Raw genomic sequence first — 13193 nt, forward strand, 5'->3', positions numbered from 1 at the left:
CTTGCATTCCATTTCTCGAAAGCAATGAGACAGTTGACAACTACTGATAACAATGCTCCATGCAGGATGCAAGTGTCTTGTGAAAGTAGCAATGGACACTTGTTCTGTGGACTTAAGTGTCATTGTTTGAAAATCACGAAAAATATTTTTGCCACCCGAAACACACATCCAGACGGCAATAATAGCTCTGGTTCAGTGTTTCTAGCAGGGCTGTCTTGAACACAGTTATCTTGCACAAAGCTTGTTAACTTCACTAAACCGCACACAACTGTCATAAATGTAGGCCTAGCACCCCTTAGCGACGAGCTTCGTGGAGTGCAATAAGTACCGCACTTTGCAGTGCAGCAAAGGCAAGGATACGAAAAGACCACATGCTTCAAGCACTGTATTTCGGGCATCAAAATATATGTACAACATGCGACAAGTTCATTATTAAACACGACTGAATGTTCCATTGAAGAAAAAACAAATCGTGAATCACACTTACGCAAGTTGCAGCACAAAATGCCTTTTGTCCATATGTGTTCAAAGTCTTGGCTACCTTCGAGGACAATGGCCTCAAAGGACTGCAGTCTGCCAATCGTCAGATCCTACCAATCACATGTCGGCTCGCTTCCTTCCTCGCTCTGTCCTGTGCCGTCACCATCGTACTTTGCACCTAACGGGCTCCCGAAGTCAACGTCGAACACTTTACACAGACACGAGAAACAGAGTGTAAGAGTTTTCAACAGTATTGCCCATAGGCCTAAACGCTTGTCTAAATAATGCCACAATGAGAATGCCGAGCATGGCATAGCGAAATTTGTTGGACGGCGATTGGGCTGGCTGCGAATTGGCTTAGCCCTAGGCGTGACTTTGGGCATGCAGATGAAGCTTCCAGACTGGACTAAATCTGTCACGTTAAATACTTCAAAGTTTAACAACACAAATAGGCAAAGAAAAACATACGATTAAACTAATGCACAGGTAACCTAGATTCTTTCTGTCATTACTGCCAACTATGGTTGCTCAGCAGCCCAGCTTGTGTTGTGATGAAAAGCATTTCTCTATTAAAAACCTCTGTATTATACAATCCATTGCTATACAACGAAAATTGAACTCTCAAAACGGATTTACAATAGCTTGACGTTTGAAGAGCAACAATCTAGGACCGCAATTACCTCCGATTCTTTTGAATGGAATGGCATTGTATTATAGAACAACTTTTGCACCTGGGCAATACTGAAAAACTCCTACACGATGGTGGTCGACGTAAAATAGATGCTGCACAGCTCTTGGGTGACAGAAGATTCTCTACACGGTGAACTTCGCCACTTGCTGCAGTGACGATATGCGCCGGAGCTGACGTCGAACAGAGCCGTGCCACATTGTGGCTTGGCGGAGACGCGCACTTGCACAGGTGCGCACACATTAACCGCACACACAAACACAGCAGTAGCCTTGCCACGTGACTACCAATCCACTGCTTCAAGCCTTGCGGTGTGCGTAGTACATCTCGAGGGGCTTGTTGACCTTCCAGTACTTTTCGTTCACCTGGTCGAGCGTCATGTTGCCCGGCAGAGGAGTGAACTGGCCGGGTGTGACGGCGATGTAAATGGTAAACGGTGCTACACTGCGGGGAGCTGAAGCGTCCTGCTCGAACTTGTCCAGGGCCAGGCGCATCGCCAGGTACTTCGAGAGGTGGTCCACTGCATATGCAAGAAAGGCCACCAGTTATGACCATTTATATTTCTTAAGCCCTTTCCCTACTAGGCTAAAATTACAACTAAGTTGCCTTTAAAAAACAGAGAGAGAGAGAGAGAGATATACGGGCCTGCGGGCAACACCGGGCCCAGTCACAGCGTAACTTGCCTTTCTAGAGATCACTGGGATCTCTCCAAGGGTGACTACTGCAAGTACAGTTACACGATACACACTACGGGTGTGTAACCCAATATGTCCACCTTCGAAGCGGCACAAGTGATGGATGCTCAGGCTGATGATAAAAAACTATGACTGATCCTTTTGTAACAGGCGCGGAGAATTATACCACACCCTCATAGTGCAATTCACATCGTGTGATGCATGGCGTTGTTCCACCCTTCCGACACACAGCATTCAAATTCGCTAGGGCACATACATTGTCGTGCTAGTTAGGAATTGTAATTCACATGGCGTGGTGCATCACAACAGAGACATAGAAGAGGGACACTATGTGTGTGTCCTCCTCTGTCCCTGTAGTGATGCACCTCACTATATTAATTATGAATACAGAAAAAGCTTGCTAATTAGAGCTCTATTAAGGGGGCAGACTGGCCTTTGGAGCCAAAAAGTGAAAAAAAATTCATTTTTTAAAATTGACATATTTGGTTTCCGCAAGTTTTTTATATCTCTCTGCAAATTTTTACACACCAGGAAGTGGTAATTTTTTTGTAATGTCATTCTAACTGTCCAGATTCTTGGTACTGTTAACATGCAGAACCTGGAAAAAAAAGGAGAACCGACTTCAATGCTCCTTTATAATTTGCCAGAACCTGTGTTAGAAGCTCTGCTACGAATTTATGAGCACCTTTATGAGGATTGCAAAACATGCGCACCACGATTGTTGCTTTTTGAAGAAGCTGTGAGTTTTCAGTTTTTTTTCCATTTTTCTAATAAAAGTAAATTTACGACAGTTCAGTTTAGAGGCCTCAATATCTCGGCAGCTAGGGCTGGTACAACAACAATTTCTCTCATTAGAAACTTGTGTGCGTGTAGAATGCAAGTATTGGAGCAGAATTTCAACTGCTTTTGAAAATAGATATTTAATTTTGCTGTAAAATACCCAGAAAGGCCTAAAAAAAAATGTTGCATACTTTCAATCTGTAGTCATTAGTATATGTCGGCGTATCTTAAATATCACTTTTAATTAAGCACTTTTTTCTATGGCAGCCTTAAACAATAGGGGTGAACTTAAGTTACTCAGGAACAAGATGAGTTAGAGAAAAATTAAATATTTGAATTCAGAAAAAAAAAAAAACTGCATAATCCTGTGCAGTTTGACCAAGATCACTGAAGAAATAAACAGAAAAATGTCTAAGACTAGTCTGCCCTTGAAACTTACAGTTCATTTGAACTGATGCCCTGGTCCCGGCGCAGCCCAACGTATTTCTAACGGGGAAAACTACCGGTCATTTGAACAAGTTAATATATACAAGAAAGCTTGAGTCGAACTAGAAGCCCCCTGGCTTTTCACCCCATCTTGCAGAAATCTGCCCTGAGTGGTCACCCAAATTACTACTTACTTTCCTCTGCACAAAAAATAAGTGCCGTGATTGATTTCCACATATGCTTTTATAGTTGTAAATGTTGTCTGCCTGTCTGCTGCTGCTGGCTCTGTATAGGTGGAACGGCCAAGTCAAGCAATGTTCCCCTTGAACAATTTCAATAAACTAAGAAGACTCAAAATATTGATTGTGTTAACTCTGCCATGCAAATGAACGTGTTTCAGAGCACAAATAGCTTCGTTTATTTTGGCACTAAGGCCCACTGCTTATGTGAATGCAAGACTCTGCTTCTTTTTGGTTTGTTTATGATTGACTGATCAATACATCCTATTTGCTATTAGAGCATGAAATTAATTTCTAAAATTAGCTGCCACAAACACACAGTACTGCCTAATTTAGGAGAATGAGTCCAGAGGTGGCTTCTACGGGTCCTCCCCACACAGTGTGGCCTAATGTCAGTTAATTCTAGTGCCTGCTCGCTAATTCAAACTCCACTGAATTCAAACAATTTTACAGTCCTGTCTGAGTTCAAATTAACGAGCTTTTACTGTGTTTGATTTGTTAATGTGATTCCCTGCCCGACTGGACGCCAGCTATAATCTTTTCGTGAGGCAGTTTCGAGCATCAGAGTGCCTCTGGGGCAGAATACTCTACCCCTACGTAGAGTTTGTGGGCTCAAACCCCACATGGAACCTATTTTTTTTTTTTCTCCCTGTAGAATGGCTGTGACAGACACAGGCAGAGGACAACTACCTCAGCGAAACCACCTGTTGTGAGCCCATAACAGCGTATGCTGTAAAATAAAGTAAAAGAAGAGAAGAAAAAAAAGAGGTCAGTAAAAAAAGGAGGTTCCTTCATTTCTCTTTGATAGGAATCACTGAGAAGACGAAAGTGACCTATAGAAGAACTACCAGCAAAGATATACAATCTGCTATTGCTTGCATGCGCACTGCAATACAGTTGTACTGCCACTGGGCAGCCATGACAGACTTCAATGAGCATGCAGCTGTGTTGACATGCACTACCACACTACCACTGTGCATTTTGGTTAGACTCTGCAGTGGGTCCGGTATGTTGCAACCAGGAGAACTAAACTAAAATTGATGGGAGTGGAAGCTCCTGCAATGCCTTGCCAGCTAAAGTGAAGCCAGCTTTTACCCACCATAGATCTCGGAAAAATCAAGTTGCTTTGATCTGTTAGTGTACAATTTCTCACTGTTCAAAATGGACATAACGAAACATTAATTAGCACTATATTCCTAGCGTGACATTTTATTCTGTTTATGCCAAAAGTATGTATAAATGACTCAAAGGTAAGGACATATTTTATTATAAGTTAATTAAGATGAGTTGTTAAAACACATGTAAATTAAGTTATTGCATTATTCTTGTAACAATAAAATATTGAGTGCCTTGAAGTAAATTTATAGCGATTTCATGCAATTACAGACAGTTTTTCATGGGTGGCGTCTGAAACGGTTGAACGAAAGTTGTTCTGATCAAATAACACATAGAGACGAGTATCAGCGACCTAATCTCCAACAATATTTGCACAGAATTCAAGGATTACTGAAGAAAAGTAGCAACACATAGACACGATTCTAGCACTATCTGACCCGAAGAAGTTGCTACATTAATAAACTCATTGGGCGTGCAAGGTAAACGCTCTATTTCAATCACTGAACGCTGACAGTTATCATGCCCTTAGTAAAATGGCGGCCACAGCCGTCGTCTTTTCAGTGGATACAGCTTCACTCTGAGGCAATAATTTCCATTCCAGCAATATTTCTTAATCCTCCTTGGTTGCAACGAGCTCATACTCAAGAAGGCAAGAGACACACTTTGCAATGTGCACCTTGAATGTACGAGCATGCTTCCTGCTTGCACACAAAATCCATAGGCATAAACTAGAATAAGCTAACACCACGAGGGCTCTTGAAATTGTAAAGCGCTGTCGCTGTCCCTGGAACATTGACTGTAAAATTCTTTTTTACCGATAAAAATGAACAAAGACTGAGGAGATATCACAAAAAATACGTTTGGCGACATGGTAAGTCGGTTTAGGAGTCCGAAGATGATGTTCCTACCAGTTGGCTGCCTTTTGAAACAAAATTTTCAAAACATACCCCGAATTCTCTTATGGCAGTAAGCAGCATCTTATTTGTATTTCATATAAGTACAAGTTATACCAAGTCTGTGCCCATTATTCTCACTTTTAACGTAACTCTAAAGGGGTATGGTAGGGTAAATGGGTCACCTCGGGTACAGCTTGATATCTCAAGAACTTTGCCATATTTTATTGCGGAATTTCGCACCCTCAATAAGAAAGCTTTTGGCCTTCACTTTGAGCGATTTTGGCATCGTAGCTTTCGTTCCTACTTTGTACTTAACGGGACATGGCTTGTGGGCACCTAAAAGTTTTATAGGATCAGTGTTTCATTTGCAGTTTAGATTTGTGCCATGAGTACGAGCTGAATGTTAAGTGCTATGAATACGCTTATTTAGTTTACCAGAATAATATCTCATGATCTCATGAGGACCTCTGCATGATCTATGCTCGTTCCGTGGCTATTTTCACACTTTGCCCGTCAGAATAGCCTTGACCAATTTCGTGCGGCTCCCTCTCGTTCCGTCCCTCCTTCGTTGTGTGTCAAAACGCTAACGAAATAGGCTCTCTGACGACAATGTCTGCGTGTGTTCTTGTGTTATAGTCGAAACCACTCATAACGGTTGCAGGTATAATGATAATATTTCGGTGCACTAATGACGTTCCTATGCAACCCATTGAAACTGCATCCACATATAGTGAAAATTTTTCAGAGCCTCATACTTTTACAATGAAGACTTCGGACATGGTTGCAGCAAAAATATGGCACATACAAAATAATAAAAAAAGAGAAAACAGGCATTTTGAAGCATGCAATAAGCGCGTGCTCGCATGCGCCCCGCTGCAGTTTGCTTGCAACGAAGATATCATAGACCGTGGCGAGCATCGAAAAAAGATTTTGGACACTGCAAGCAAAGTCGCTCGCTTTCCAGGAATTGCTTTATCGGCAGAATGAAAGTGAAGAAAAAAAGAAAAGAAATAGTCAGCTTTTGCTTTTCAAGCGTCTCCAATGCCGTTCTTGGCATCTACGATCGCCTACGATTAACCAAACAAGTTCGAAAGCAAGAAACCATAAATGCGAGAAGCGATAACTTTCTGTGAAGTTCACTGCAATGTTCAACTAGCTGACACCACAATGTGCCGCAAAAGGTTTTCAACTTTTCGGCAGAGACCGATCGATCATTGATGACAACTTTTGCATGGTTGCGGCGGCCCCTCAATGATAAGCAAGAGAAAAGAGCCCAGTCGAGGTGGCCAGTGATGTGCCATTTTGACTCATTGCTGACAACCTTATTGAAAAGTTATCACAGTCATCTGCATACATTTGCTTGGTTGCACGTGTTGAAACTGCGTGGAGTGACGGCGGAACAAGCGCATCATGTCGCCGTTAGCAAGTTTGCCGCGTCATGCAAGGCTACTTGTGTGCATTGCTTGCAAAATACGTCTTCGTTGCGTGAACAAGCAAGCTGCCCAATGCACCCAAAAATGTTTTGGAGTGAAACATGCATGAAGAAAGCACAAATGCACACATACATTGGACAGCAAAGAACCCGGCATGCGATGACAAAAGCAGAGTAGGGGACATGCTGCACGCAAATGGCCAGAAATGATTGGTTTGATGTGACAGTACCGCACCGCAGTGGAATGGTGCAAGTTTATTGCGTAGGTGGTTCAATTCACACGTGAGCAAGCGGGTGTCACTTCACACGCAAAAAAGCAAATCTTGTCAGTGGAGGAGTTGTTGGCACTTTTTGATAAAAAATACCCAGAAAAAGAAAAAAAAATGGTTTGGGCGCTAAGTGTATGTGTTTATGGGCGAGTTCATATACAATGAATTACTGATATAATGACCACTTATGGCAACACTTCCGAGTTCGTTATAAATGGTTTGGGCTGTGTATATAAGTTGTGCTTCAGAATATGTGCACTTGATCCAATAAATTTAGTTGTGAGGCAGCACTGCTGTTGGTGTCCCTTTTCTGTCTTGACTCGATACATGCTGAATACACTTGATTGATTGATTGATATGTGGGGTTTAACGTCCCAAAACCACTATATGATTATGAGAGACGCCGTAGTGGAGGGCTCCGGAAAGTTCGACCACCTGGGGTTCTTTAACGTGCACCCAAAATCTGAGCACACGGGCCTACAACATTTTCGCCTCCATCGGAAGTGCAGCCGCCGCAGCCGGGATTCGAACCCGCGCCCTGCGGGTCAGCAGCCGAGTACCTTAGCCACTAGACCACCGTGGCGGGGCCATGCTGAATACACTCAAGTGCATAACTACACCCAAATAACTGAAGTGTCACCTCTTCTGCAACAAAGGTATGTAGCACATATATTACTTTGATGGATCAAGTAGGTAAGTGACAGAGCAAAGTAGGCAAAGAACTAATTTATTAGTAAGTAATCAGTGGTTACACTAATTAATAAGCATAATTACCAACCACACAAGTCATGTGCAAATCACAGTGTTGTAGTCATACAAAGCAACCATAGACTAAAATTGAGAGACGAAATTTACAAACTATATCTTGAAAGGTATGATTGAACTTAATTTTTTAGAGTAAAACATAATGAGCAAGCAGATGAGCACAGCAGTCGGATTACGTGTTGCACAAATTCGCGGACTCACCTGTCGCATTTGCCGTGGTCTTGATGTAGCGGACCTGGGCGCTGGAGTCCTCCAGCATCATCTGCGGCTGAGGCTTGAACACAAGCTCGATCTCGCTGTTGAGGGCGGCGTCCCCATCCTCCGCGTCTGTCTCCTCGGTCTCCCCTCCAGCGGACTCCGTGTCGTTGGAGCAGGTCGCGGCCTGAGGGGCAAACTCACACGGCTCGTACTTGCGGGCACTTTCGCAAGTGCTCGCTAAGACACGTGAGAGCACTCCGTCAACAATCAATCCGCCACTCAAATACATAAGGTAGTCATTAATCTTTGTCATCAACTTCATGCAGAGCCGTAAAGGCCAGGAGTCAGGCTAGAGAGGTGCGACACAGAACCAGAATGGCTTTTACACTGTCCATTATTTACTGCCCTGTACTTGATGGTGGGTGGTAATTACACACATTTATTTGAGAAGGCCATAAACAAAGCAATGAATTGTGCTGCACATTAAAGGCCAGCTTGAATGGTGACGAAAGCACATTCTATTTGCGGTTCTTTACTTGGGCTGTTCACGATGCCCAGCCCCGATAATGGCACATGATTGTTATGTCTGGTGATGAAGATGACACTGCTGAATGATTGCCGAAAAACAATCAGTGACTTTGCCATTGGAAAACACCACTGAGCGCCGAGCAGGGCCATTATTTAGTGATGAGTCAACTGGCTAAGGCGCTTCGGTTTCCTAAATGTGTTTCAGGGGTCCCCTTCAGGCTTAATCTGACTATATATAGTGCTCCGAAAGTTGCCAGCTTTTCCCGGCACCTGGCTCTTGTTTAATTAGCACAGACATTTTTCAAGGACTCCTCTGACCTCTGAATCTGGCTAATTGGTGTTTATTCCAGGATCCGGGAGTTTCTCTGCCACACACACCGTTGATCCTTTTTTTTTATATTACAGCCCGACTACAATCAAACCCTTTTATAAGAGACCATGATAGAAGAGACAAATGTGTACAAGAGATGCCAGTTTGCTCACTTTGAGAGGGGTTGATAAGAAAATGCACACGTGGTAGCCTGCTTATAAGAGACACCTCCTCAAGGGACAAGAATTGCTCCCCTGTGGATGCCTCTTACGAAGGGGTTCCACTGTAGTACACAGCAGCAAAAGCCATGAATGTCTCACCATTCAAGTGGTGTCTGCATGGCACAATGTTTATGTTTACCTAAACTATACCGCATCAATACGTGCACGTTTGGTGAAGCTGGGGGCAAATCGATCGGAGGTTCAATTTTGTATGGGTGTATACAGGCATATACGGAGACATAGAAATGCATAAAGTATGGTTAATCCCTCCCTCACAGGAGAAACATTATGGCTATGCCTCTAGTGTGCCTTGAAGAAGAAGTCCACATTTATGCGACATGAACGATGTACACTGCAGCATAAGGTATCAATTACCTCCACGCAAATGTAGTGCCGACTCGGAGACAGATGCTGTCAAATCGCTGTTGTGATGCTGTTGACCAAATAAAACAAAACACGCGAAAAGTGATGACATGCTACGGAGGCAATCAATCTATGGCCTGTTTTGGCTTTTATTGGGTTTGCACCACATGATGCCAATGGGGATGCGAACTGCACGGCAAGCCATGCATTGCCATGAAGCCAACCTCTGCTTCCGGATTATTCGCAAATAACCCGCACCCCCACTTTTCAGGCGATCTTATTTCAATTTTTTATGCGGGTTATGTACGAGAAAATACAGTATATGACTGTATTGAAATAGCGAATGCTCTCTCATACTTTTGACGGAAATGATACAAGAGTTCGTTTCCTAGGGCAAGAGGAAGAGTAAAAGCTAGAGTGAACAGTAATGGCAACTGCATCGGTTTAGAAGCATTTGCTGACGGGCTAGCCGGTGCATGGCAGAAGTTAATGGCTTAAATGCATGGACATTTGCGGCACTCGCATCCTCTGTTCTTTATCCCTGTCTGAGCATTGCACTTCTGCATGGACCTCACAATTCTCAACGTAATTTCGATACCACATAGCTCACAGTGTAGTGGAGCATACGCACCAACATGTATGCGCCCTCGGAAGACAATGAAAAGCCCGTGCCCTGCTTGCGCGAGAGTTTGTGCCGCCTTTGCCAGACTTGCCGTACGCCCACTCTTCGTCGCGACCTCGTTGCGACTTCTCTGCTCGAATAAACGTCATCACATTTGGTGGAGGCTGCTGAGATCCCCAAGCAGACCTGGAGCTCCGCTCTCGCAAGTTGCCTGAAAGACTACCGCGAAACATGACTGACGCAGTCGCCAACCAGCCCGTCCCAGCCCAGCCAGCACCATCGGCTGCCCCGTCTACCTGCCCCGGCGCTACTCGCCAGTGGGACCCACCAATCTTCAGCGGAAGTGTTGAGCAAGACGTTGAAGACTGGCTCTCCTTGTACGAACGCGTAAGCGCCAGCAACAAGTGGGACGACGACTCTAAGCTCGCCTACGTTATTTTTTACTTGGCAGACGTAGCTAAGCTTTGGTTTACCAATCGCGAAACCGCCATTGCCAACTGGTCCTCCTTTAAGACCCTCGTAGCTGAAGCGTTCGGCCGACCAGAGGTCCGCAAGCTCCGCGCTGACCAGCGTCTGCGCCACAGAGCCCAGCAGCCTGGCGAAACGTTTACGAGTTACATTGAGGATGTGCTCGACCTCTGCAGGCGTGTTAACCCATCTATGCCCGAAGAAGAGAAAATTCGGCAGATTCTCAAGGGCATTGAGGATGGCGCATTCCAGATGTTGCTAGCGAAAAGCCCGACCTCGGGGGCAATCCTCGTAAGCCTGTGCCAGAGCTTCGATGAATTACACCGTCAGCGTTCCATCGCCCGACAGAGTGTCTCACCACCGGATTCGATCTCGGCTGTCGCACTCACAAATGCCAACGTTCGCCAAGAAAGTCTGTCCAACCAGATCAAAGACTTCATCAGGGAGGAAGTCGCCCGACAGCTCTGCCTGCTGCCGCATAGCGCGCGCCCACCGCAAGTCTGCCTTCGACACTGCAGCAGGCCATACGCACTCAAATTTGCGATGTCCTACCTACAGTGCAGGCCCCTTACGCACGCACTTCAGCAGCATCTAATCTCTCAGCTGTCAACTACGCACCACCTGCACCATCTTCCCCTCTCAGCTACGCAGCTGTGGTTGCGCGGCCCCCACCGCATCCAGTATCCTTATCAGCTCCACCTCCTCCGGCAGCGCCTCCGGTTTACAAGCCCTCACCTCGCTTTTTCCGTCCATCTAATGAGTGGCGCACCCATGACAACCGTCCTAGCTGCTTCGCGTGTGGCATCGCTGGCCACATTGCATGCTACTGACGCCGCCGTCCCACACCTGCGTACGCCTCCTTTGGAACTCCTACCTATGCGTCGCAGCAGGCCACCACGTCTGCATACGAACAGAGGCACTCTGACTCGGATCGTCGCCCATCAACTTCTCGTTTCCCATCTCCTCGTCGCCGATCGCCATCTCCTATGCGTCGTAGACCACCTCCTGAGGAGGGAAACTAATCAGTGCAGTTCCAGAGGCAAGAACTGCAACTTCTGCGCAATTATCAAGGCCTCCATTTTCGCCGCAATATGTTGTTGATGTCAATGTTGAGGAAGTCGCCACACAAGTGTTAATTGATACTGGGGCCGCCGTTTCTGTGATGAACGCAAAATTTTGTCGCAAACTGAAGAAAGTGACCACATCTCTCTGTGGCATGGTGCTGTCCACGTCTAGCGCGCAACGCATTCATCCCTCGGCTGTGTGTACGGCGCGCGTCGTCATCCAAGACGTTTTGTACATCGTCCAATTTTTTGTACTACCATCTTGCTCTCATGACCTCATCCTGGGTAGGGATTTCTTATCAGGTCATGAAGCTATCATCGATTGTTGCCGTGCGGAAGTGTCCCTAGTGCCAAGTTGTGAATTTCCATCGCCCGACCATTCACCACTGCTCTGCAAACTCATCGCTGACGACGACATCACCTTGCCTCCGGAAGCTTCAGTCCCTATTAGCCTTTCATGTGTGGCGCAACCTGACGCCACGGTGGTGTTTTCGCCATCCCCTGTATTTACTGAACGCAAGGGCATCGTGCTCCCATTTGCCATTCTTACAACTGCGTCTGGTTTAACCGTAATGCTGGTTACCAACCACTGCAACTACCCCATTGGCTTACTCCGTGGTGAAACCTTAGGATATGTAGAACCAGCCGACCTTATCGATAATATTATTCTTCCCGACAAATCCCCATGTCACATTGCCGCAATCACTCAGGCGTCTGAGCCATCAAGCTCGCCAGCCTTCGACAATGCTATAGACGCAGACCTTCCCCCCTCGCATCGCAGCCAACTTGTTGCTCTCCTTAACAAGTTTCGCTCTTCTTTCGACTTTCAGAAACCTGCTTTGGGCCGCACCACGACTGTCACTCATACTATTGACACCGGCTCACATTCGCCTCTGCGACAGCGTCCTTACCACGTTTCTGCCGAAGAGCGCCGCGTCATTATGGAGCGAGTAGATGACATGCTTAAACGTGGAGTCATACAGCCTTCTCAAAGCGCTTGGTCGTCACCCGTGGTTCTGGTAAAGAAAAAAGATGGCACCGTTCGATTTTGCGTGGACTATCGCCGCTTAAACAAGATTACAAAGAAAGACGTCTACCCGCTACCACGAATAGACGATGCTCTTGACTGTTTACAAGGCGCCGAGTACTTCACATCCTTGGATCTGCGTTCTGGGTATTGGCAGGTACCAATGGCTGAATGTGATCGCCCTAAAACAGCCTTTGTAACGTCGGACGGCCTATATGAGTTCAAAGCCATGCCATTTGGGCTCTGCAACGCGCCTGCGACGTTTGAGCGCATGATAGATACCATACTGCGGGCCCACAAGTGGAAAACTTGCTTGTGTTACCTAGATGACATCGTAGTCTTTTCAGCTGATTTCCTGACACATCTTCGTCTCCACGAGATTCTGACGTGTCTAGCTTCTGCAGGCCTACAACTTAACACCAATAAGTGCCACTTCGCAGCCCGAAAACTAACCATCTTGGGACACATCATCACAAGAGACGGTGTTCTTCCGGATCCCGATAAGCTTCAAGCTGTCGCTGACTTCCCAATGCCCACATCACTGAAAGCCCTAAGAAGTTTCGTTGGTCTTTGCTCTTACTTTCCTCGCTTCGTGTGCAACTTCGC

At 45.7% G+C, this 13193-nt stretch overlaps 1 protein-coding gene across 2 annotated transcripts in view; it reads right to left on the reverse strand.

Moving 5' to 3' along the window:
- Positions 1-368: 368 nt before the first annotated feature.
- The window catches only part of Sce (E3 ubiquitin-protein ligase Sce), a 42265-nt gene continuing 29440 nt past the window's right edge, over positions 369-13193 (reverse strand). The window contains exons 4-5 of one of the 2 annotated variants that reach the window (XM_037430605.2): positions 7988-8168; positions 369-1688 (exon numbers count right to left, since the gene is read on the reverse strand). In XM_037430605.2, coding sequence (XP_037286502.2) covers positions 1468-1688; positions 7988-8168 — 402 coding nt within the window. In that variant the 3' untranslated portion in view covers positions 369-1467. Of the gene's footprint in view, positions 1689-7987; positions 8222-13193 lie in introns of both variants that reach the window. The other variant, XR_005110811.2, reaches the window with a different exon arrangement.

The sequence above is a fragment of the Rhipicephalus microplus genome, chromosome 7, assembly GCF_043290135.1.
Source record: "Rhipicephalus microplus isolate Deutch F79 chromosome 7, USDA_Rmic, whole genome shotgun sequence".
Taxonomy (NCBI): Eukaryota; Metazoa; Arthropoda; class Arachnida; order Ixodida; family Ixodidae; genus Rhipicephalus; species Rhipicephalus microplus.